Source organism: Urocampus carinirostris, chromosome 4, assembly GCF_059441175.1.
Source record: "Urocampus carinirostris isolate Australia breed hairy pipefish chromosome 4, RoL_Ucar_1.0, whole genome shotgun sequence".
Taxonomy (NCBI): Eukaryota; Metazoa; Chordata; class Actinopteri; order Syngnathiformes; family Syngnathidae; genus Urocampus; species Urocampus carinirostris.
The window spans coordinates 35,373,620-35,398,686 of NC_142352.1; the positions used below are offsets into that span (position 1 = coordinate 35,373,620).

The 25,067-nt window shown below is 38.9% G+C and overlaps 1 protein-coding gene across 4 annotated transcripts in view; it reads left to right on the forward strand.

Annotated features, from left to right (window-relative positions):
• Positions 1-25,067, forward strand: part of sox6 (SRY-box transcription factor 6) — a 203,061-nt gene that overhangs the window by 70,106 nt on the left and 107,888 nt on the right. For all 4 annotated transcript variants that reach the window (XM_088334368.1, XM_088334367.1, XM_088334369.1 and 1 more), the window contains one exon: positions 22,677-22,766. In XM_088334368.1, coding sequence (XP_088190494.1) covers positions 22,677-22,766 — 90 coding nt within the window. The remainder of the gene's footprint in view (positions 1-22,676; positions 22,767-25,067) is intronic.

Here is a 25,067-nt window from a genome sequence, read left to right on the forward strand (position 1 = left end):
AGGATGTGTCAAAAGATAAAAATGTCAACAACAATGTATTCATGATATGAAATAAATATGGAAGTAGTATGATATAATTGCACAATCCATTGTTCTATCATTTATACACAACAATAAAATACATTTGTTTTATGTTTCAGCTCAAAACAAGTTTTGTCTTAAACCTCATTCATCAATTTCAAGTATTTTTCCTCGAGCAATTGGGACAGCTTCCAGTCAGGATATTGGCAGTTGTGTTATTCCCTGTCTTAATGTCAACTTCACTTAATCAAACCTCCGTCCACATTTTTCATCTGCCTCCATGCCTCACTCTCTGGTGAAGATGTCCCTCCAGTGTCAGGCAGAGATCAGAGCCCAGGGCTTAACTGAGGGTATACGGGCTAAACAGAGCCTGAATCATGTATTGACTGTCTGTTCTGAAGCAGATCCCTCGTACACAACACACACGGACGCTGTCCCTGTGGGTTTCGCTTTACACAAGCAATGATATAGATTATGTTGCCACGCACTGCCGCCGTCTTCGTCGTCCGGATGACAAAACAAGCAGCTGCTTCTTCAATGTTCCATTCTTTGCATTCAAGATCACCTTCCCAGTTCTCATATTCCGATTAGTCGACAGTAGCAACTGCTGGGGAGCATTCCAGGGGCCATCTTCCCGGGTTTCAGCTGTTCGGCGCTTCCCCCTAGCACCCGCACCGCACAAAACTCCCATTGTGATCCTGGCCATTCTGGCTGCACAGGACCCCCTTGATAGGAGGAAACGGGTGTTTCTTCGAGACAAATCACAGCCAGAGTTAAACAGAGACTTGTTTGTCCTCTCTCACACACACACAACACACATACCTACACACACAGACACACACAGACGTCCAAACATTCACTCTCTAGGCCTAGTTATACCTAGTCTATCATGTCTAGCAGAGGTAGTCCTCAATTCATGTAGAATTTCATTCCTTTAGTGGCGTTGATACCCTTATATATATCTGCACAAGTTGGATTATACTTTTCTAATCAAAATTTGTCTAAAGTATACAGTCTGCCGTTGCTAGAATAACATACAGGTGCATTAGCCGCACTGGGCTACAAGTCCCTTTTCTGGGCTGCTTTTGAAACGTCACAAAATGATTTAAAATCTACTAAGCTATCATATTTTGCAATGGAAAACATTTAGTTTCCAAACATGAATAACTAGATTCAAGCTAGTTTGCGTGTCATATGGAATACTTACTACGGCTTAATCTCTGTCAGTTAAATGCATTCTTGACAGCATTAACACAATCTTCTTTAACACTGTCAAATCCTTCTATAAAAGGCAATTTCAATTAAACATAACAGCCAATGATTCATCTAGTCATATTTAAAGGGACACTGTAATGTTTAACTACTAGATTTCCCCGTCGTGAGTAGTGCAGCCAAAACGTGTGATACAAAGCACAAGAAATAAATCAAACTACAGAGACTCAAAGTGATTATTCTTTTAAAAAAATTTACCCAGCCTTTTACAAGGTTTTTCTGGGGGGATCCATAGCAGCAAGATGGGGACAATCATGTCAGCGCCATCCTGTTGAGCCTCATGTTATGTAAAATAAACACAAATTTTTCAACCTACCAGTTTTTACTATGTGATAGTTAATGTATATTCGCTTATTAATCAAAACATTGTTTTTTGACTGCGTGTCTCATTTTTTAATGTACCACAAGTCTATCACAGAACATGTTTTGTTACTTTGCCAGGTAGTTTGACATTGTCTTTCATCAACCAAGCTTCTTCTGCATAAGAATCATTTGTAGCAAAATAAAGTGCATTTTGTGATAGAAGACATTGCCAGTGAGCCAAAGAATAGATCTGATTATGTACCGCTAATATTTTACTGTTAGAGGGCTTTAAATTTGAGATTATTACTCATTAGAGCAAACAGAAGCACTGTTTCACTAATGCAAAAAATTATGAGCTGTCTATCGCGAAAAAATGCAAAATCTTAAGATTACATTTTCTAATTATTTGACTGCAACAACACACAAATTGAAAATGTTATCTTAATTTGAATAGGCTCATCATGCTAAGTACAAAAAAATGTATGTGCTCAATGGAACTTTTTATGTTAAAGCCATTGATCTGTCTGTCACGAGGCGGAGTGGAGTAGAAGGGGTGACCGGACCAGAACGGAGGCAGGAGGCAGGAAGGGAGAACTCATATGCGTTGACGATCATAAGTTTTATTTAACAAAATAAAAGTCGCCCAATACTCCGGGACCAAAACAGAACAATACAGAGTTCCTCCGGCACGAACTCAACAGGACAAGGCATAACAGACGGAAAATGTTTAAACCTAAAACAGGACAAGGCATAACAGACCTGGGATTGTGTAATGAGCCAGCGCCCGCCAAACCCAAAATCCAGCCTTAAATAGCAGACCAGCAATCAGCTGATCTGCTGCAGCTGAGTTCAAGGGCGCGGCAGACTGGTAGCCATGGCGACCGTGACACTGTCAAACCAATAGGTAAGTGCAAAATTCATTTCAAATGCTTGGAATAAAAGAACAGGGCTCAGACGGGTGCTTGAAATCTTTCAAAATGCTTGAATTTTAATGTTGTGTTTTGAAGTATTGAATGAAGTGCTTGTAAATGCGTCAACTATTTGCCATGTTTCCCAACATGTTTCTGCTTAAAAATGACGCAGGCACTGCTTTCTGTTGGCTTTGCTTTACCTTTGAGTCTCTTCTTCCCTTGTAATTAACTGCAGCTGGCATTAATTTGTACGGCATTGTCCTATAAGGTCTCATTGCCCCTTACAGGACCCACCCAAGACGACAGATGCATGCTCGACCTAAACAGAGCACTATGAAATGTGCATTACTTATCAATTATGGACATTTATAATGGGCCATGCAAAATAATTATGGCAGCATTTTCCTGCAACTGATAATGTAATTAACATATTAGCGTTGTTTTACCCAACAGATATTTTGTCTCAAAAACCAATATATTTGCGATTTACTCAAGATCTAAAAACGATATGTCTTCATGAATTAACACACATGATTAAAAATCACATACAGTATGTAAATGTATTTGTGTTTCAGCACACCAGATTTTTTTTTATTGCTACTGGAGAAATTGGATGATTAGCTTTGAAAGTCCTTAAAAGTGCTTGAATTTTACCATGAAAACGGTGTACGGACCCTGAAGAATGTATCTAAATACATTTGGATTAAAGAGATGATTGTGTTTGCTGCTAAAGACAAAATGGCAGAGGAAGCATGTGGGTGAATAAATCGTAGGTAAATTGAGGACACTAAAAATCAGGGCCTTGCGTTTTGTTCCACAAAGAAAAATAGCCGCAGTATTACATTGGCTGTTTGACAAGGCAGCATTTAGAAAGGTGCAATGATGGTGAAATGCTGACACATAAGAAGGCACAGGCCATTTCTGCTGCTAAATCTGTCAGTGAGTTGTGAAACCTCCCTCTCCATTGAGAAAAATAATAGCTGGCATTTTTACCAGTGGAACAGGACGTGACAGAGTTGGAATAAAATCAACTTGGAATTGTTTGAGAGCGGGACAAAAAAATGTATTGATCAGGATACGTTTGACTGCTTACTCTTGCCGCCTTAGCTGCGGCATTCAGCGCTCTGACATTGTCCGCATACAAAAGAGCGTCGTCTGACCGGGGATCAAAATAGTTGACATGTAACCCACACCATCGGCCCACACGCACTTGGCGACTCGCTAATGATTTGGGAGTGCGATGCTGGCTTGTTCTGTAAGTCGCAGGTACGTCAGCCACGCGGGGCGCAGATCCACTTTGACACCAACAAACATGACAACTAGCACGGTGGCGGCCCCAATAACATTTTTGCATTGTTTTCCTCCCCGCCACAATCAAACAAATAGGCTCCCTAATCTGTCGAGATGAGACGCGTGTTTCCTTCCACTCTGCACTCGACTCTTTTCTTTTGCCTTACAAGTGCCAGGAGATTAAATGAACGTGTCAGAACAGGAAACGTTCTTTCTCGCACTTTGAAGCCTGATTGGATTTGACTAATTATCTGCCAAATGTCATCTCAGAATATGTTTTGGTCTGTTCTATTCGACTGCCTAAGAAGCCTTAATGTCACGTTATCTGTAGCATATCATCAAGTTGCAATTAGGACTTTTGGACTTTTCCTTGTTGAGAAAATTGAAAAATAAAAATAGTTGACAATCAATTCAATAATCAAGTTTGTGTACCAAAACTTCTACGTTTGGGAGCTTTTTAGCCTTAATACGGCGAAAAAACTCAGCTCGCCTTCAATTTTCAACTTTCTTGTCAAATATGCTATATGCACAACATACAGCACAGATGAAATTACTTCCTGTTCCCTACGTGCAAAAGTGTAAGCATATAAAAATATATAAGGTTTGGAATACAAATCATAAGTCAGAATCAAAATACAGCAGTTTTGCATTGATTTGGCAAACTGCAGAGAGGTGGGAGGGGTAAGCCGGGAAAAGAGTCCTGAAGAAGTGGTCCTTGAGCCTGCTGGTTCTGGCTCTAAAGTTTTTGCAATCTTTACCTGACAGAAGCAGGCTAAAGACGTTGCGGAGTTTAGTTCAAATTATTTCACCTTTTTTTTTTGTAAATGTGACTTTATTAACTTTAATTAAACCTGTAAATATGCCTACATAAAACAAATTAAGTAAAAAAAAAGCATCAATATAATATATAATATATTCATTTATTCATATATATATATATATATATATATATATATATATATATATATATATATATATATATATATATATATATATATATATATATATATATATGGGCAGCACGGCGGCGCAGTGGTTAGCGCATGTGCGGCACAGTTCATGTCATGGGAACCTCCTGCGTGGGTTCAAATCCAGCTCCAGACTTCCTGTGCGGAGTTTGTATGTTCTCCTCCGGGCACTCCGGTTTCCTCCCACATTCCAAAAACATGCATTTCAGGTGAATTGGCCGGTCCAAATTGTCCCTAGGTGTGAATGAGCGAGTTGTCTGTCCCCGTGTGCCTGGCAACCTGTTCAGGGTGTCCTCTGCCCACTGCCCGATGATTGCTGGGATGGGCTCCAGCACCCCCGCGACCCTACTCAGGGTAAGCGGTGCAGCTAATGAGATGAGATATATATATATATATATATATATATATATATATATATATATATATATATATATATGTGTATGTATGTATATATGTATATTCAACAACAGAAAAGGACAAGGTGTCATTCGTGTGGTAAAGTGTTCTGCTACTGTGGAAAATTTACATAAATAAATGAATAAAAAAGTTTACTCGCCAGAGGGCAACAAGAAAAAGTTGCGGCCAAAAATGAAATTACCGTAAATTCCGGACTATAGAGCGCACCAGATTATAAGCCGCACCCACCACATTATAAGGGGAAAACCGATTTTGTCCATACACAAGCCGCACCTGTATATAAGCCGCATGCACCCACATCAAACAAATACGAGATTAATCCAAGCCAAACTTCAAGTCCTGCGATTGAAACTAAATGTCCTTCTTTGAAGCACACAGTCCAAAAATCACAGCTGCCAAAATCAACGCAAATTGATATAGGTACTTAAAATTTGTTGCAGACCTGCAGATTCTGGGTGCCCGTTGATAGTAATCCAAGGAAAAAAAGTGTATATTTCCAAAGGTAAGGGTGGGAAAAATATATATTCATTATTGTCCGCCGTGTCCACAAAAACTCATCTTTACTGGTCCCCACTTTCCCATCAGCGTTGGCGTTTGCTCCGCCCCTGTTTTTTAATTTGCTCATGCAGAATAAGTGTCTCAAATAAATACAAATAAATACATTACAAAAATATACAGTGGCAAATACATATTACACATATTTACAAAGAAAGACGGTACATCGAGAGAGTTTTCAAAGCTTTAATAATAATAATATAACTTTCATCCTAAACCGTGCCTTTGGGAGGTAGCCTCACGCTACTAAAAAGACGCTCGCCCATCTGCAAATTAGTCTGTTAAGAAAATAAAAACTGTAATCGTTAAAATCACAGCGGACCATACGCATCTTCCTTCTTGGTAAAGACATCTAAGTTGTCTTATTCAATGTCGGAAAGAAATTAAATCATGATGACGTCGTTCCACGCTCCCTTACTTCATTACACCCCAGTAGTATGCCCGTTTGCTTTTAACATGGTGGCTGCGTCATGAGGCTTATTTTGTGCATTTTGCACGACGAGGGTATGTTTACGCTCATAAGTTGTGATCTTCCTCGGCACATATATGTCACCGTTCTAAATCTTACCTCTCATACTCGAGCGCCGCTGGCGGCCCGTTCGAAAAATTACATAAATTGGCCGCATCTCTGAATAAGCCGCAGGGTTGAAAATTTTGGAAAAAAAGTAGCGGCTTATAGTCCGGAATTTACGGTATTTTACTATTTCTGAACAAAAACCTGTAAATCCAGTGTTACTATGGCAACAGATTCAAAAGTGATTGTTACATTTTGGATTTTTTTGTGTTCGACTCCCTTGACTTTTGCTCTGTTGCAATTTTCGTAAATGAATGATTTGTTTTGATACTGTAAAATATTTTTAGATTGTATTGTTTACACTATTTGTACTTTCTGACTTTATTTTCAAAGTATTGTGCAATAGAAGATATAGTTGACATGTTGACATTGTTACATTTGTCTTTTTGTTACGTCGCTCCTTTTTTATTTGACTCTTTTGACTTTTGTTTTGAAACAGTTGTAAAAGAAATATTTGTATTTTTTTAAATGCAGTTAAACTTTGAATTGCAATCGTTTGATGGAAAATTAAACATTTTTAGTGCCTTAAAATCTCTGCGCTGTTTTCATCGTAATTGTGAACCAACTCAAGGGACAGGGTTCAACTATTCAATGATCATGACATTTCCAAGCAAAAAGCATCCATATTGTATCAGTATCGATCCATGCTACCATGTATTTAGTTGGATCGGATTGATATTACACAAGGGGGCCCTTTAAGGACAGGTGAGTTGTGTGCAGACTTTTTCTAAAACAAGCTAGAGAGTGCTGGGTCATTGTGATTTTCTAGTACGTTTATTTTTTGGGTGTTAACTGAGTCTATTAAACCCTTCTTCCAATAAGGGATCTGATTATAACATAGTAACAACATAGTTATAATATAATACGTTGTTATTTTAGAAATGCATATCAAACCGCTTGCCTTTTGCACTAATTAGTAACAATAAATAGCTCTCAGTTTGAAAAATGTTAGAAACCCCCTGCTATATAGTTAACATTTTGTCTTTTAAATGATGCTCGTGGTACGATAATACACACACAGATTTTGGTACAGGCACCATTTTCAAGCTTAATTATAAAATTTTGACCTTTGGTCTTACGCTAAAGTAAACAGAAAGTGCGTATCCTGATTTCTGGCATTTGTGTAAACAAACTATGCAAGAGATTGAATAATTACCTTTTAAATACTTTTTAAAAGTGTTAATGAACTGTAGTAGAAATTCAATACACTCTCACCTTGACTTTAGTTCGTTTTCTAAAGTGTTTTTTTAATGTACTGTTAAATGCATAATGTTCCCACCCACGCATACTTTTCTCGTCCTACAAGTGGCAGTCACTGGCTCCATGCTGTCACGTAATTTGTTGGCTTCTTTAAAACTTGATGTTACAGTTTAATCTTGCTCATGCCGACCAACGTTTACGAGAAAATAAAGTTTTGGTGTCCATGCAAGACTCTTGGCTTGATCACAAATTCTAATGCATTCGTGTGGATCACATTAGTCTCTTTTTGTCCTTGTGGAGTCAGGCAGCCATTAATTTACTAAATCACACAGAGCGGCCATGATCACAGCGCTCAACGCTTTCCCTCACGCAGCTATTAACATAGATTTAGAAATAGGAATGTTTTCCCGACATTGATTAGTTGGCAGGTGTGTATTTGACAGTTAAATTGCGGGACAACCCCCAAATATTTTAAATATATTAAAAAACATATGTCTCCATTGTACGGGAGCCTTTAGTTACTTTATGTTTGTAATTGTAGAAATGTATTACAGTGAGCGGATTCCATCGATTACTGAAATTCAAAAGGATACTTTAAATGTATACATTATTTCGACCATGGAATGTCCACACCTTTGCAGTGTTATAATTTTTGTCATTTCGGATTTTGTTTTACTTAGCTAAGAATACATATAGGCTTTTTTGAGCAGTCCGTAGTTTTATTCCCGATGCTTTTTTCTTTGATGATAACTCATCAAAACCATCAAAAAGACAGGATAGGGAAATTTACCTCCGAAGTGTTATCCAGCCAACCATCCATTATCTGCACCGCTTATCCTCAGTAGGGTCGCGGGGGTGCTGGAGCCCATCTCAGCTATATTCCGGCAGTGGGCAGGGGACACCCAGAACTGGTTGCCAGCCAGTTGCAGGGCACACAGAGACAGACAACTCACTCGCTCATTCACACCTAGGGACAATTTGGACCAGCCAATTAACCTGACATGCATGTTTTTGGAATGTGGGGGGAAACCGGAGTGCCTGGAGGAAACCCACGCAAGCACGGATAGAACATGCAAACTCCGCACAGGAGGTTCGATCTTATGACCTCAGAACTGTGCCGCACACGCGCTAAACACTGTGCTGCCCCTGAAGTATTAATGATTATTAAAATATTTTGGAAAAAATATAACCTATTGGTTGGACACATAGCGAAAGAGATATTAACGCAATTCAAATAAAAATGAGTTTATTTTTGTAAATTGCTTTAATATACTTTCCTTAACGGGGAAATATTTTCTTTTTTGAGTCCACTTAACAAATTCAGTGGCATAAATAGAAATTTAAAAGTTGTATTATGTTTCATCTTGTATTTAGTTGGGGTGCATCGATTGGGCTGTCCTTAAAAAGTGGAGAGTAGAATATTGAGTATGTGTTAACAATTCTGCACTGAGTTAAAAGAGCTCTTATAACGTTTTTTCTAGTATTATTTACTTTTAACAAAGCTGTTAGGGACCGAACATATGAGGTCGGAAGAAGGGGTTCATTGGGGAAGGAGTGACATTCTCCCCGTATTTTGATTTATTTTGTATTTGTTAATTTATCATGAAAATATTGAAAGTAAGAGTAGGCCTGCTTTAAGAAGATTCCAAACAGCAACACAAACCACCCAAAAAATAACAGTTTATTCGAGCTTGTTTAAAAAATGCACATACTTAAACGGGGAACAAAGGGAGCTTGACAGAGGCTACACTGATGAAACAAGCCAGTAAAAAAGTACCAAATTCTGTACAGCTCCTTTGAGAAAATCAATACAATTGATTTATTTGTATTTATTTGGATTGTAAGGACCCAATGTTGTTTGCTGAATCCATCAGGTCATCATGTTGACTTGTTGATATCACGGCGAGTGTTAGAAAAGTTGATTTGTCTTGGGCAGGGTTTAGTGGGCCGAATTCTTAAGAGTGACCTTGTAGGGTGGAGCGCAGCGTGGCACGGCGCAGCAGCTCCTTCCAGCTGCACACATGGCATCCATCGGGGGCACAATCACGCACAGTCCCAACACCTCAGGCTCGGACATATGTTGAGTTTTATTTCATTCTTCTGACATTAATCCTATTCACCAGCTGTTCTGCCAGCTGCCACTCTCTGGCTTAAGGGGAGATGGCAGTTTTGGGGCTTCTGAGTACTGGTTTATCTTGGCTTCTCGCAAAGTTATGATTGTGTTTCTTTTTTCTCCTCTCTCTTTAATAATGTGTTGCTCAAGTTCAAAACGTCCTTTCGATGTTTTTTTTATTTGTTAACTTGAGTCCAGAAATCAAAATACTATATATCTTCGCATTAATGGTCATGTCTTACCTGATTTTGTAACACAAACACAAACATTGTTAGAAAAACACTGATAATTTAGTGTCCAATTGTCTGTCTTGAGTTGCACATGTAGGACACAGAGAAATAGGCACATAAGCAAAGAAGGGGGGTACAAATACTTTGGTCAAACTTGAAAATTAGTGATGTGTCATTTATTTTATTTGTTTTTTTTTATTTGTGAGGTTTTGGGTGAAAATGAGGTGAATTTGACCGACACCGGTCCCTGCCGTGCGCCCGGTTCTCAACAGTTTTATTCGATATACTACATTTAGAAATAAATTTGGTAGCCCGTTGGCAATATACTCTTCAATTTGTGAAACGCAGATTGTATATCTTTTGCCGTCAAACTGTTTTTCTGGCCATAGCCTCAGCATGTACTGTTATGATTATTGACATATCGGGTCCAACATAAGTCACATTTATGTGCATTGTCTGGAAGCACACTCAAGTGTTCTCAATGTATTTTATGCTGAGGTACGAGCGGGCGGGCTGTTAGCGAGGGCCGCAATGAATTGATCATTGCTCACTGCTCACTTTAATAATTCAAGCCTGATTGCCAGCCAGTGCTGCAGTAAAATGGATCGGGAGGAGTCACATGCTGCTCAGCTCAGGGGGTGAAGCCTCTCGGGGATGCCTAATTCATATGTAGTTGAATGTACGTAGCGTAGCTGCGTTTGTGTATACGGCTTATCCGAATGGCTGGATCCCCACTGAGGGATGAACACTTCGCTCACTTGAAGGAATGGGAAAATGGAAAGGATAAGCAAGGCAATTGTTGCTCAGTAGTCATTGTGGTAAGGGGTTCAGGGGGTTCGACATTTCATTTTCGCAAGTACACTGTGTATGCTTTGACCCTCGCCAAATTGTGTATATGATTCTCATAATGCCCTGCGATTGGCTGGCAACCAGTTCAGGGTGTCCCCTGCCCACTGCCCGATGATTGCTGGGATGAGCTCCAGCACCCCCGCGACCCTACTGAGGATAAGCGGTGCAGCTAATGGGATGAGATGAGATGAGATTCTCGTATATCTGAATCTGAATCTGAATCTGAATAATAGTAATACAGATAGTAATAACAAGAAGTAGAAGAACATCAATGATCAACACTAGAGATGGTTAAGTAGTAATTTGAAGTATCGGTATGGGGCCAATGCCCGACTATATTCCGTGACGGCTATCGATACTGGAATCACTCGCCCACCCTGTGGCTATACAATCGGGAAAACAAATCATTATGATGGATACTAGCTGCCCATCAAGATTTTTCTATATAATTTCAATCTATTGTTTATTCTATACAGTGTTCGTTTTTTTCATGAACACATGGGAAAAATACCCAACTTTAATGTTATACAATTTTAAGGAAGTTGGCCATTTTCCAACATGCAAGTCTGTTTGGGGGGAAAGTATGTAAAAATAAATAGTGGATTATAAATCTTGAAAATTTTGTGGAAATAACCATAATGATAATAGTGCACAAATATTGGATTTTTCATCAACTTTTTTCAGACTATTATCGAAATAATACTCAACTCTTGTGTAGTCACCTGTATCGATAGCATAAGTCAGGGGTCCCATTTCTCCTGTGAGGGCAACATATCTTCTCCACACTTGAATGAGGGGTTGGGGTCAGTTTGTGACAGAAAAAATATGAATATTGCAGAAAAGCCTAAATGTAAAAATTAATTAATTTTTAGAAAGCCACAATCATTAAACCCCGATGGATTATTTACTTGAAGGTGAACATATGGTCCTTATCTACAGAGTATGAAAGTAACACTGGTAATTTTACTGTGTACTACTACAACCATTACTTAAAAGTCAGTGTTGGGAGGGTTACTTTTAAAATGTTATCTGATACAGTCACTAGTTACAATACATTTTTAAAATGTAATCAATAAAAAATGTGATACTATGATATTGCAGTATAGGTCAAATGTGGCCTAAAAAATCCAGATGAACCTGACCCGGCCTGCGGGTATTAAAGTCTGGCCCAGCCCGAGCCAGACAAAACAACTTGATTAGAGGGACTCAGGAAAAGGAAGAAATTTGATTTTGGCATAGTCTGACGCGCGCACGGGCGCGCCGACAAGTATGCTAGTACTGTCAGACAAGGAGTGGCTGGCTATGGAATAGCACCCGTGGACATGCCGACGAGCGTGCATGTTGCTGGGCGAATCCTCCACCAAAAAAAGGAAACAGAGTGGATAATTAAAAAAAAAAAAAGGCAGCGAACCTGACTTTTTTTTATTGACATTTTAGGTCCAACCCAACCTAAATTTTGTTCTGGGTTTGGGGAAGGTTTGGGCCCGAGCAGTCATGCGGTCATGTCAAGTAATCCCTATTTTCAAGGTGAGGGGCGTAGTTTAAAATTAAATATTTATCTATAAGGTATGTGTTAACAAGGCCCAACTGAGTTCAAAGAGCCTTTGTATATGTTTTCAACCACGCCTGTCTGCTTTTATCTTACTTCAGTGTTCCGGAGTTATGCCGAAAAATGCATCCCTGCCGAGATTTTCATCCCCTCGCTACTATAACCTACTATAACCTCGTTTTATCTCACTTTTATATCACTTTTCGGGAATGTAATGGCGAACATATTACCAAAACCACTTTGTCTTGCATTTGTTGGGAATGTAATACAACTTAAACCATTCCGTCTTTGTATTTGTTGTGAATGTAATCGAACAGTAAGGCACACCGTATATAAATCATTTTTGAGGACTGTTATGCACTCTACCGTAAAACGTATTATGGTGAAATAAGCTTTATGGCAGGGTGGATAACAGTTTAAATACGAGTGATTTGAATAGAAAAAGGCAAAATGAACACGTTACCTGCTCAAAAGTTATTTGTATACGGTGTGCATTACCGTTCGATTATATTCACAACAAATACAAAGACGGAATGGTTTAAGTTGTATTACGTTCCCAACAAATGCAAGACGAAGTGGTTTTTGTTATATGTTCGCCATTACATTCCCGAAAAGTGATATAAAAGTGAGATAAAACGAGGTAAAAGTGGTTGTAGTAGCGAGAGGATGCAAATCTCGGCAGGGATGCATTTCTCGGCATAACACCGGCCACGAAACAGGAGGGAGGGGTAGGGAGGGGAAGAAGAGTGATCCCACACGCATGCTCCCAGTTTTTTTTTTTGTTTTTTTTAGGATGAAAATGCTGAAAATATAAAAAATAACTGTTTCATAAACAGTCCATAGCCAACCAAACCTGAAAAAAGATGAAAAGGGAACAGTTGTTTCCAGCAAATTTCACATAGTAACCAAAGGAGCTTGACAGAGGCTGCAATGATGGATTCAGCTGGAAGATGGCATCAGCAAGTACAATGTTTTTAAGTCACAGACACCACTTTTAAGTAAAAATACATTTTCTGTAACTTCAAAGAAATACAATCACACTTTCTGTATCCTAATTATGTAACGCCATTACATGTAATCCTTCACTCCCTAAACCTGCTAATAGTCACAGATTATTATTGATAAGGATAGATACCTCAAACGTTTACATTACAGAAACGGGGACTATGAATGGCTTTACCTCATGACTAATGTAGCAAATACCGTGTACTAGATATATGCCTACAAATCAGTTTTAAACGTAAAATGTAAAAAAAAAATATATAAGTGGAAATATAAGTTGTTGATAAGCACATAGGAAACCCATATAAAGCTGGTTAGAAAGCGTAACGTGTGCGTAGGAGAACCAGAGACGCGGCATGTCCCGCTGAATGAGGCCGCCTACTCGTGAGCCACCAGGAAATTCACAAGGTGGTGAACATTCGATGCTCATCGAGCGGAATAATGATTACGTCTCAGTTAAGGTTGCAGGTGCTCCACAATAGTCTGCCATGTCTCAAGGAGGTGGACCTTTTTACTTATGCATGCCAGAACAAGTAATTATATCTTTGAAAGCGCAAATTATTTAACTGCACCAAAAAGTCTTCTCGAAACGGTGGAGGTTATTAAAAGTGCCGAAAAAAGCAGAAAGGTAATTGCCTCAAAATAAACGACAACGCCCTGTTGTGCTCAGAATGTTTTTTCCCCTTTCCCTCTTTAGCATTTGCATTGTGCGGCATCACCCGGGTGTGTAACCTATCGCGTTCCGATTGCTCCCTTGCAATTAGCGCTCTTTTTGTCTCGGCTCAATAACGCCGTGATTATGGAGAGTTCAGGAGTATTTGTGGCGCTAACAGCTGTTGTCTTGGGGACTACCGGCTGAATGACAAAAACATGTTTTCTCTGCACATTTCTCTTCCCTGCCTGCCTCTTGTGATTATTATGTTTTATTTGCTGTGATGATGGGGGTCTTGTTTTTAGTGTGTCTGTGATTAAGATATTCAAAGGGCTCCTCGGAGCGTGTCAGTCATTTGCTTTTTGCTTTTTTACGCCTATCAATCTCGACTTTTGATTTGTTTCCATTCAGCAGGGAGGGGATGGCTAATGACTGTCAATGTCAGCCTATCATTGTCTGACTGCCATTCACAGAAATGGGAGCCACGATTCAATCGTGCAGTGTTGTGAAACGCAGAGAAGAGCCAACAGAAAACCATATAATTTTGCGACTTCACTTTATATTATACAGATATCCTTAATTTTTCGAAGAGGTTGCGTTCCAAAAAAGTAGATACCTTTATTTTTTTATTAATAAATAACAAATCAATTTTTTTGCAAGAATAAATGTATTGTGCTTTATAAACTTAATAGACAAATTGAAATTTTGAAAATACGGAGTCAGTAAGGATGCCAAAGACCCGCATCTGGCTCCAGAGCAAGTTTAGCGTGTCGAGAAGTTGACAATGAAAAAGCATCCTCCTCTGCGTATTGGTTCTTTTGTAGCGTTTTGTTGACATGATGGCTTTTAGAGAACATTTTAAAAATGATTTATGCATACATAATGTATGTTCGTCAAGCTGTTTTATGTATGTGTACAACACAGACCACAACGCCATTGACACACAGACAGACAAGCAGAAAAGGGGCAGGGTAGCTGATCAGCTAATCAGAATGCAGAACACAATGCACAAAAAAATCTTTGAAGTAGTGAACCTTGATTAGTGAACCGTGATATAGCAAGCAATGACTGTACATGGAATTGTCTGCCTGTACAACAACATTTCAATACATTTATATTTGTAATGATTTATTTAAATTATGTTTTTAACTTTGAACTTACAATGCAAACAGGAGGGGACTCGAACAAAAACCTTTACACTGTCAAATTCCAAATTTCTTCTGAGCCCTTTCTTATCATTAAATCTCACTTGTTAGAAGCTTCTTCATCAAAACGACAGTATGTATGATAGTCAAAATAGCAAACTGGCATCCTATGCACATAATTTGCAGGTGTTCAATATTAAAAACGTAATAAACGTATCAATATGAAAAAAAACTCCTTCAGTCTGTATTTCTAGATACTCATTAATAAACTACTTCCTCCATGAATCCGTCCTCGTTTCTCTACAGCTGATTTTTTTGCCAACATGTGCTAGACAAATCTCCACCATTCAACCAGCTCTGTCTTAAATTCTTCACCCTTTTCACATTTTCACTCGAGAAGATTTTGTAGTGTTTTATGATTGGTATGATTAAGAAAATCAGCTTTTGATATTTAGATGCAAACTCATTTGATCAGGGCTTTTGTTGACAGATGCACAGCTTTGAGCATTCAACAATTACGTCTCTTATTGTGACAGCCTGCGGTATATATACGTGACACATGTTCAAATGTTAATCAAATGATAATCCCAGTCCCTGTGCAAATGTGCTCAGTTGTACTTTAGGCCTCTATGAGTGTCTTTAGTTTGGTATCATGTCAAGGCAACCCCAATGAATAAAAAAGATCGATAAACATCTGCTTTTGTGACAAGCCACTCTGGAGCAGCATGCAGCTCCCTGGTACTTTTTAAACAAACCATATATATCCATCCATCCATTATCTTCACCGCTTATCCTCAGTTGGGTCGCGGGGGTGCTGCAGCCCCTCCCAGCTGTCTCTGGGCAGTGGGCAAGGGACACCCTGATCTTGTTGCCAGCCAGTCGCAGGGCACACAGAGACAGACAACTATTCACTCGCTCATTCACACATAGGGACAAATTGGACCGGCCTATTTACATGACATGCATGTTTTTTGGAACATGGGAGGAAACCAGAGTAAACCCAAGCAAACATGGGGAGAACATGCAATCTCCACACTTGACGGTTTGATCTCACAACCTCAGAACTGTGCCGCACACACGCTACGACCTGTCTGACCACCATTTATATATATATATATATATATATATATATATATATATATATATATTTACAAAGCTCCTCTCACACTTCACGTGACATGAATACAGCATTGTTTTTTTTAAACATCCGTTTTTTGGGTCATCTTTTTTTTTTGTCAGGAATGCACTTTTATTGATTTACAGACGCAAAGTTTTCGGTGCCGAAAATACTATGTATTTCTTATAAATCACCGTCTGCTTCAATTGTCTGTGGCTGAAAAGCAAAAATACACTCTTTGAACCGCAAGATTTTAGTTGGTTAAACTGACTAATTAGCAGAAGCTATTATGTGTTAAGCAGAAAGTCCAGACAAGAAAGAAGGCTTAGAATGTTTTATATTATTTTCCTCCACGCTTGATCACAAAAACAGAACAGTAAGTGTTAAGAGTAGGAGTATTAACTTCTGTCACTCGTGGTCAGTCATTGGTGACAAATTAGGCTCAGTGACTCTTTGTATGAATTTCCATCTCCTCCCAAATTTGGCACAGAGGAATTCATACGTACTTGCCTGAGGCCGGAACATGGCGTCTGTGCTTTTCTTTCATGTAGTTGATGCTGTCCTCCTTCGATACCAGACAGAGCGCACGGGACACGAGGCCGTAAATCCTTGGCGATATCCCTCACAGACTGTTATCTTTGACTTGCGGCTAATTTCATTGGATATAGTCCTCTACTCTCTGCCAGTGGCTTTTTAGCTCTGCAAACACTCAAAGGCGAGTATCATTGCCCTCCCAGGGGAACGGTGCGCACAGAGAAACTTCGAATGGGCTGGAAGAAACCGTTTCATCGCTGACAATATGGTGTAATCAAACACTATCGGTGGCGTGATGTAACAAATCGTTTCATCTGACCATTTTCAAACACAGTGTTGTGGTGCTCATTTGTAACATTTACTGATTTGCAGTTTCAAAAAAGTCTTTCTGGCTGATCATTTTGCACATACTAAGGATTGATATATGGCGGGTAATTTGATCATTTCACGGATTGTTTTAATTAATTCATTAATTTTCCATACACTTATCTTCAGCGGGGTCGCGGGGGGGCTGGAGCCATTCCCAGTCATGTTCGGGCCGAGCGCAGGTGATACCCTGGACTGGTTCTTTATTTTTTGGGTACAACAATACAAATAAACCTTCAAATGAGCAACATATTCTGTTGTAGTAGGCCTTTTGCAATTGTGTTCATTTGAAGTAATATTTTACTGAACATTACAATCTCAAAATAATTATTAAAGATATCTAAACACAATAATTTAAAATATACTAAGTAAAAAATACTACAATGAGAAAAGTAATAAAGCTGATGTCCTCATTTGTTTTACTTTAAATATATTTTTTAAATGTATTTCTTCGGTGATTAACCATCAGCAAGATATTTTTCAACTGATTAAAAGGAAACACTTTTCAAGAGTTTATCTTGCCCCCAGTATGTTAGTTGACTTATGCTAATACCATATAATGGTCAATATTTTGCTGACTGGATTATTTAAATAATTAGCGTCCAAAATATCTGTAAAATATTTGAGGATACCCACAGCGGAAAAATAATATACAGTAACTGTGTGTAGTAGTTGCAGTTTACTTGACTATTAATGTGACTGTACTTGTGGCAACCGTGCTTTCTATCTTATCTGGTTGGTGTTAGGTGTCACCCACATCAATAATATCAGACGATTGTTGTCACTAAAATGCAAATATTCAGGGAGAACCCCTGTAAACAGAAAAGAAGTATCCCCCCCCAAAATAAAGTTAGGGGTATTTTTCCAGCAGAACAGCACCAGCTTTAGAGGGACAATACGCCCCAGCCAAGCTTAGCAGTCCAAAAAACCACCCCCCTCTCTCAATGGGAACACATCTTGGACACACACTCCTGGAGATTTGTATGTTTGCTATCTGCGCTCGCTGCAGAGTGGAGGAGGTCCGTGCCAGGCGAGGGTCCACAGGGAGCGCTGGAATGGCTGGCCTGGAGGAAGTTGGTCGGGGTCCAGCGGGGTGATGTGGGCTTGGTGACGAGCCAAGCTGTCTAGTGCAGCGATGCTGGGAAAATGTAAATAAGCGCCTGATAAGGGCTATTGTTTTCATTCCATTCTCATCCCAGCTGAATGGCTTGCTCCCGAGCTACGGGGCGTTTTTATCAGAAAGAGTAGAGGAGAAGCAATGGCATGGGCGGGGGTGTGAGAGAGTTAGCAGCCCCTATAACAGGGGTCAGGAAAGCATGGCTCGCGAGCCCAGGGTGGCTGTTTTTATGAGTACATTTGGCTCAGAGATGAAATAAAAACATATTGATATTCTCTGTACCATTCTAAATGTCGTATATACAAAGGCAAAGCAACACACAAATTGTTCAGTCCAGAATATACATGGCAGACTCAACTAAAGTTTACAGTCACAGTGTTTTACAAACAGACCCCATTTTGGCTGTATGTCTCCATGAAATCCTTTATATGGAAACTCATGACACAATGTATGTTCATTGCTGAAACACTTTACGATGAAAACCCACAGAACGACCCTTAAACACCCGAAAACGCCAACCAAGCACCCAAAATAATTTGATTGTGAGCAGTAGGGGTGAGCTATCACATAAATGTCACAAGTAAATGAAAAACACACCTGTATCCTTCTTGTTTGCACTAATTAGTGACATTTTTTACAAAAGAACTCTGCTCTCACCTTGTGTTGAAACCATTGTTTACGAGAAAAATGACAGTTAAAATGAGCCTCAATTATATTAAGTAACTGCTGGAGGCATATATATGCATGTATGTACATATGTATGCATTGCTTTCATGGTTATTTGAGTAGAAAAGGTTCCCAACCCCTGCCCTATGAGGCAAAACACACACAACTTTTTTCTTGATTTTTCCACAATGAGATGCCATTGTGTTGAAAGAGAACAAGAACCCAACCTTTCTACTCGCAAAAAGTTTTTGGGAGCTACTTCATTATCAGATTGTGTTTGAACTGTTAGAAATCTTTAATAATCACTATAATAGGATTCAGTGTCAAGGTAATGACTATTTTGTCGGTAGCAACCGCAGGCATTTATAATTTGCTTCTGAAAAAAAAACAACACACATTGCCAAAATCAACAGCATTCTTCTTTTTAATTGAAATTCTTCCCCCCCCCAAAATGTGTTTTTTTTTCCCTGCACACCTGGTTCAAAATAGTGCATCTGTATTCACTCGCCTTTTTGTTGACAGCGTCCGAACACTGAACGGTGTTTAAAAGTTTTTTTATTGACTAATCTGGGCCCATTATTCAGTTGTTCCAGGTGGAGGGCTGGGAGGACAGCGGCGCATTCCAGCTGTAGCCTCTCCTTTTGGAGCGCTTGGCAGGTCGGGTCTGGAGAAGCGAGGGAGTGGCTGCACTCCTGGGAGGGAGGTGGGAAGGAGGGCATGGAATGGAGGAGAATGGAAGCTGGCACCGCATTATCTAAAGCAGTTGGCGCATTCCTTAATGATCAAGCGCTCAAGCTGCATCTGCTGTCAAAGTGGATGGATGCAAAAGGGAAAAACAAGCGCATATGTGTGCCCCCTTGACATACGCTAACTGCGCTCTAAAAGCACTTGGGTGAAAAATAACCCAATTTGGGTTAAAAATTGACTGATCTGCTACTTGGATTATTTGTCTTTTCCGCAACTTGTTTAAGAATATAGTTTTTCATCAAAATACATAGTTTTTGTTGTTGGCTCAAACAAATTATTTTCCTCCTTTTTTTATGTACAGGGTTTGTACGGGTGCTGGAAATCTTTAAAATAGCTTGAATTTTAATAAAAAAAAATCCTTGTAAATACTTGAAAGTGTTGCTATGCTTCACAACACTTCTGCTTAAAAAGTGAAAACTGATCTCCAGTGGCTTTGCTTTGCCATTGCATTTCATCCTCGTGATTAACAAATAGCTGGCATTAGCTTGTATGGCGTTGTCGTATGAAGTGTCATGGGCCCAAGTGGACAGATGCATGCTACACCTAAAAAGGGCACTATGATATGTGTATTAGTGCAAGGATTATGTATCAATTATGGGCATTTATTATGGTTCATGCAAAAAATTAAGGTAGCGTTTCTTAATGGTCAATTGTACTGGTAACTGCAACTGAAAATGTAAGTCACATATTACGTTATTTTACACAACACATATATGGGGAGAGATTTGTCTCGAAAAAATTTACACACATATTGTTCAGATCCACAAATATATTTGCGATTTACTAAAAACCTAAAAATAATATGTTGCGATAAATGCACACGCAATATTAAAAACGGCATACGTAATTCGCAGATATATTGTGGATATTTAAAGTACATGATTCACACCAGATTTCTTCTTTTAACGGTACAGAATTAAGAATTATAAAAACTGTCTTTTAAAGTCCTTTAAAAAGTGCTTGAATTTGCTCATGAAAGGAGTACACATCCTGTATGAAAAACGGATTTAAATGATTGAAACGTTTTTGTTTTTTGTTTTTTTTAAGTCAATTTCTGGGTGTTATTTAGTTTTCTTCAACCCCAATTTTAGGGTGTTGTAAACAAACTACATTATTTCTAGGGTTTTTGTGTTTTAAATGTAAATGATTAAAATGTTTTGTTCTTGTGACAAAAAGCCTTGTCCATGTTATTTAGTGCATGCCATCCCCAATTTCTTTAAAATATATATTTTACAATGCAGCCTGATTTTCAGGTTTTATAACAGTACCAATTTTGGTGTTGTTTCATAGAAAACGTCCAAGGCTTTTTAGTTGGGTTTGTAAGAGCAACGAAACCCAGGATGCTAAGTCAAGTGAAGATAAGTTGCAAAAGGGTCCGATCTTGACGAAAAATGGCTTATTTTTGACCTAAGTGTTTAAAGAGTTTGCATTTGTTTGATCCCCCATTTCCACCCACACATTTTCCTGTGAGGACAATGATTTGAGAGGCTTGTTTATCTCAGTGAACTCAGAGTGATGACCAAAGAGGAGGAACTGAGCTCCCTTTTAAAAGATGTGATCTTTGTACCACACAGGAAGTTAAAATACGCACCAACACTTTCGGTCTTTTCTCTCTTTCCCTCATTGGTTCAAGGGGACATGCTGTGAGCTGGGAATTGGAAAGTCAATAAAGCAGAAATAATGTTATAATGACCCTGAGCTGGAGATGTCCTGTTGACCCCCATTGCATTGGAGGAAGTGGACAATCAAACAAAATGGCCACTCTGCTTGATCTCTCAGAAAGTCCTCCTTAAACAAGGCAACAACAACCAACATCCCCCTGTTACTCCCCAGGCCCTTTCAAGTTAGTGATTTTGCCAGGGCAGGCAAATACTCTTTGCCTGGTGAGAGTGCAGCCAAGGGATGGAAAACGCAAAATAGAAGAGAAAAATATTGAGATAAAAGAAAACATTTTTCATGTTGTCGACAGGTTTTTGGACTGAATTCTAAATAGAAAAACTAATTTGGGATGCATCAATCTATTTGCAACTGGACTTTTGTGGCTATTGTCAGAGGTTTTGATGCATGAACTGGTAAAGCCAGATGAAATGAGAGGCCACGCCAAAACTCTCCAGCTGCAATCAAATCAATGTGCTAAGTCTTAAATGAACTGGATTAAACTAATGAGGTGTTACTAAATGTAAAATAACTAAAATTTATCAGTTATTATTATGCTTATTCTGTGCTGGTTATCAAAATAACTAAAAATTATCAGTTATTAATATGCTTATTCTGTGCTGGTTATCAAGGACTTATTCAAGCTTGTTTTGAGCAATAGGCAATCTTTTCTCCTCCTGGGTTGCAACAAACATTCTTTAATCAATTCATGAATCTGTTTATTCTTTTTTTCTGGTGTTGGTTTTGCCACAATTGTTTGAGGGAACATGGAATAATGTTCATCCACATAATTATTTTTTTTAAAGCAAAATGCAGGTGTTGGGCCAAAATGGTTACTTGGCCATAATGTAGGCTTACTATATTCGTTTTCTTTTGCTGGAATAGAAAATGTACTTAATTTTGAACAATTGGGTTGTGTTCCAAAGACATAAAAAATCATCCTAAGCAAATTAAATTGGTTTTCAAAGATTGATAACTGTATACAATTGAGAATATTAACTGTTGAGAAGCTGAAGTTCCAAGCAATCATAAATGTTGTTTATTACAGTAAGCTGAATCAATTCATCTGACATTGTCATGCAATTCACTCTTGGGAAAAGATTGGGATGTGGAGCCTCTTGCAAGGAGATAGCATACGCTGCTGGTGTTTAATGGGAACAGGCTGACCTCCAAGCAGTGCTGTGATGGCCGAGGTCTGGGTCAGCCGTCCCGCCGCGTTCTTTATCAGCTAACCCGGGGACAGCATGGCAGATTGCTGCAGTTCCTCCTCTGATTCATTGTCTCCTGGACAAAAGTTAATTGTTTTCATCATTGGCAGTTATGCGCTTGCACACACGGCCCTAGTCCCTAGTCTGAGTCCTTGCCTTCCATTTATCCAGTTCCTTTACAGTATTGCTACAATGTCTCTTTTTTTCTTAACAGATTCATCCTGCATGGAGAAACTACTGTCTAAAGACTGGAAAGAAAAGATGGACAGACTCAACACCAGCGATCTTCTAGCTGATGTAAAAGGTAAAAGTCAGCAAATAACGCATACGGTCCTATCAGGCTCTGCATAATCTCAGAAAGGAGTTATTGCTTTTTCAGAAGACAAAAGCCTTTGGCTGTGCTCTTCTTTGACATCTCCCCCATTTATCTTTTGTTGGAATGTCCAACTCTCTCCAAAGTACTGCCTTTTTAATTCTGGACCATCTATCACTCTTCTTAGTCTCCAAACAACAAGGGGTAGCTGTCACTTTCCCAAGTTGATAAACTCAGAGCAAAATATTGTCAATGTTCCCTTTGAACCCAGCGTGTGACCGATGCAAACAGAGCAGGGGGCAACAATACTAAAATTGGCAAGCAGCACATTCGTCTCTTGAGCGAGTCTACAGCCGAGTGGAATGCCTCCACTTTGACACGAGTGCATCGTGCGGCGCTCAAATCAGTACTCCCAAAAAAGGTTGTTTATGATGGGTTGAAGGTGAGCCGCTGATGGGCAGGGCTGCTCCTCAGTTCTTAGCACCGACTGTTACTGAGTACTCTGAAATGTTTATACACACATGGAAAGCACAATACCAGCTGGCTGATAACACCAGGCTGTCACCGGCTCTTCATCTCCTCCTTTATGATTTTTTTTTTTTTTTACAGTAAAACAAAACATTTAGTGGGATTATTCCATCGTTTTCAAAATTATATCCCGAATCTTTGTTTTTCTTTCTCTGGATCACGCATACTGTGCTGTGCTGTACAGCCTTTCTGATTAGTACCAGGACTTGCGCCATTACATTCCAGAAGGAACTCTGGGACTATGTGCATTTATATTATTACAATGTCATCCCTTCATGACACGCTTGGGCAAGAGAGGGAGAGAAAAAAGAATCACATTTAGCTGTGTTAGTTAAATTGGGAGGTTACTGTATTAGAGGACAGTGTTTGTCTTCTCAACCAGAAGTTTGGGATGCTCAAGCATCACGTCGTGATAATTAAATCATAATCATGGTTAGGTATGAACTGATTTTCAACCTGATGGAGAGGCTGTGTTTCCATTCAGCATTCTGACGGAAATCATGTTTTTAATTAAATTTATAAGAAGTTATATAAGAAGATTTTATCAAATAATTCACCTCAAAGGCCTCAGAATTACAACTTCTCTCCAATAGTGACAGAAGACTGTTTGTGTTTTTGTAATTTGCTGATATTGGAAAAAAACATACTTGGTCACAGTTTAGTAAATAACATCAGGAAGCTATTTACCTGTACCTTTTTAACTGTATCCTAATCACATTTTAACTCCTTGTTTGATTCAAAAACTAAGCTTAAATCAAATAGGATTCGTTTCAGTTAATTTTCAGTTTTATTAACAAGAGATATTGGTTGGTCTCCGCGATTAATTGATTAATGTCACCACAGCCATGAGAAAAATGTTGATTAGTCTATTTCTTTCCAGCTGCTAAAGGATCTGTTTTTAGACATGCTGAATACTTGTCCATCACTTATTTAAAAAAAAACTTGGTCAGAATTGTATCTTTTCTTGCCACCATTATTGTACTATAATTTATACAACCACACAGTGTGTATTATACCAAAAACTTTTAAGTAATTAATTTATTGTGCTTTTCTCAGACACTTTTTAATTTAATTAGAAGCAGTGTGTTTCAATTATAAGATGACTGGGTGGTATATAAACAGTCTGAGAATAAACATTAGAGATGCATCTATTGATGAGTCCTACAGCTGGCCTATCCACCTTTATTTTTAATAGAAATGTTTCTGCTATCACAGTGGCAGACTTAGATTTTTAATTAGCGTGCCATTTCAAATGACTGTAGACATTTCAAAGGGCTGCTTTGTGCCCCCGCTTACAAATGTCTCGCTCTCTCTCCCTCCACGCGTTTGAAGTCGGCCCGATGTAAATACGAGCAATTAAAAGGAAGCCCACGGTTGGAGACTCACAAGGTCCGCCTAATTAAAACACAAACAAAGGTGCCAAGTAGTAAAAAAAAACACCTTCTGATTAAGATCTTAAGTGTCACAGCAAATCAGATGCGCCGTTTATTGTTTGCTTAACAATCAGTACAAAAGGCGAGCATGCCCGCAGATTGGCGGTGACTAAAAGAGGGAGGGAAATGAAGACTGACGCACAGCTCAAGCTGAATGTGCGTCCTTGTATCATCCGTGTTAATCACCTATTTACTCGTCTGGTTAGAATGAGCTGACAACCTTTTGTCATTGTCTTCTGATTCTTCTACGGCTGGGAGAAAAATATTTTATTTGACAATGCGACACGGGTTGAACCCTAACCTGTTTGCTTGTTTATTTTTGACCCTTTAC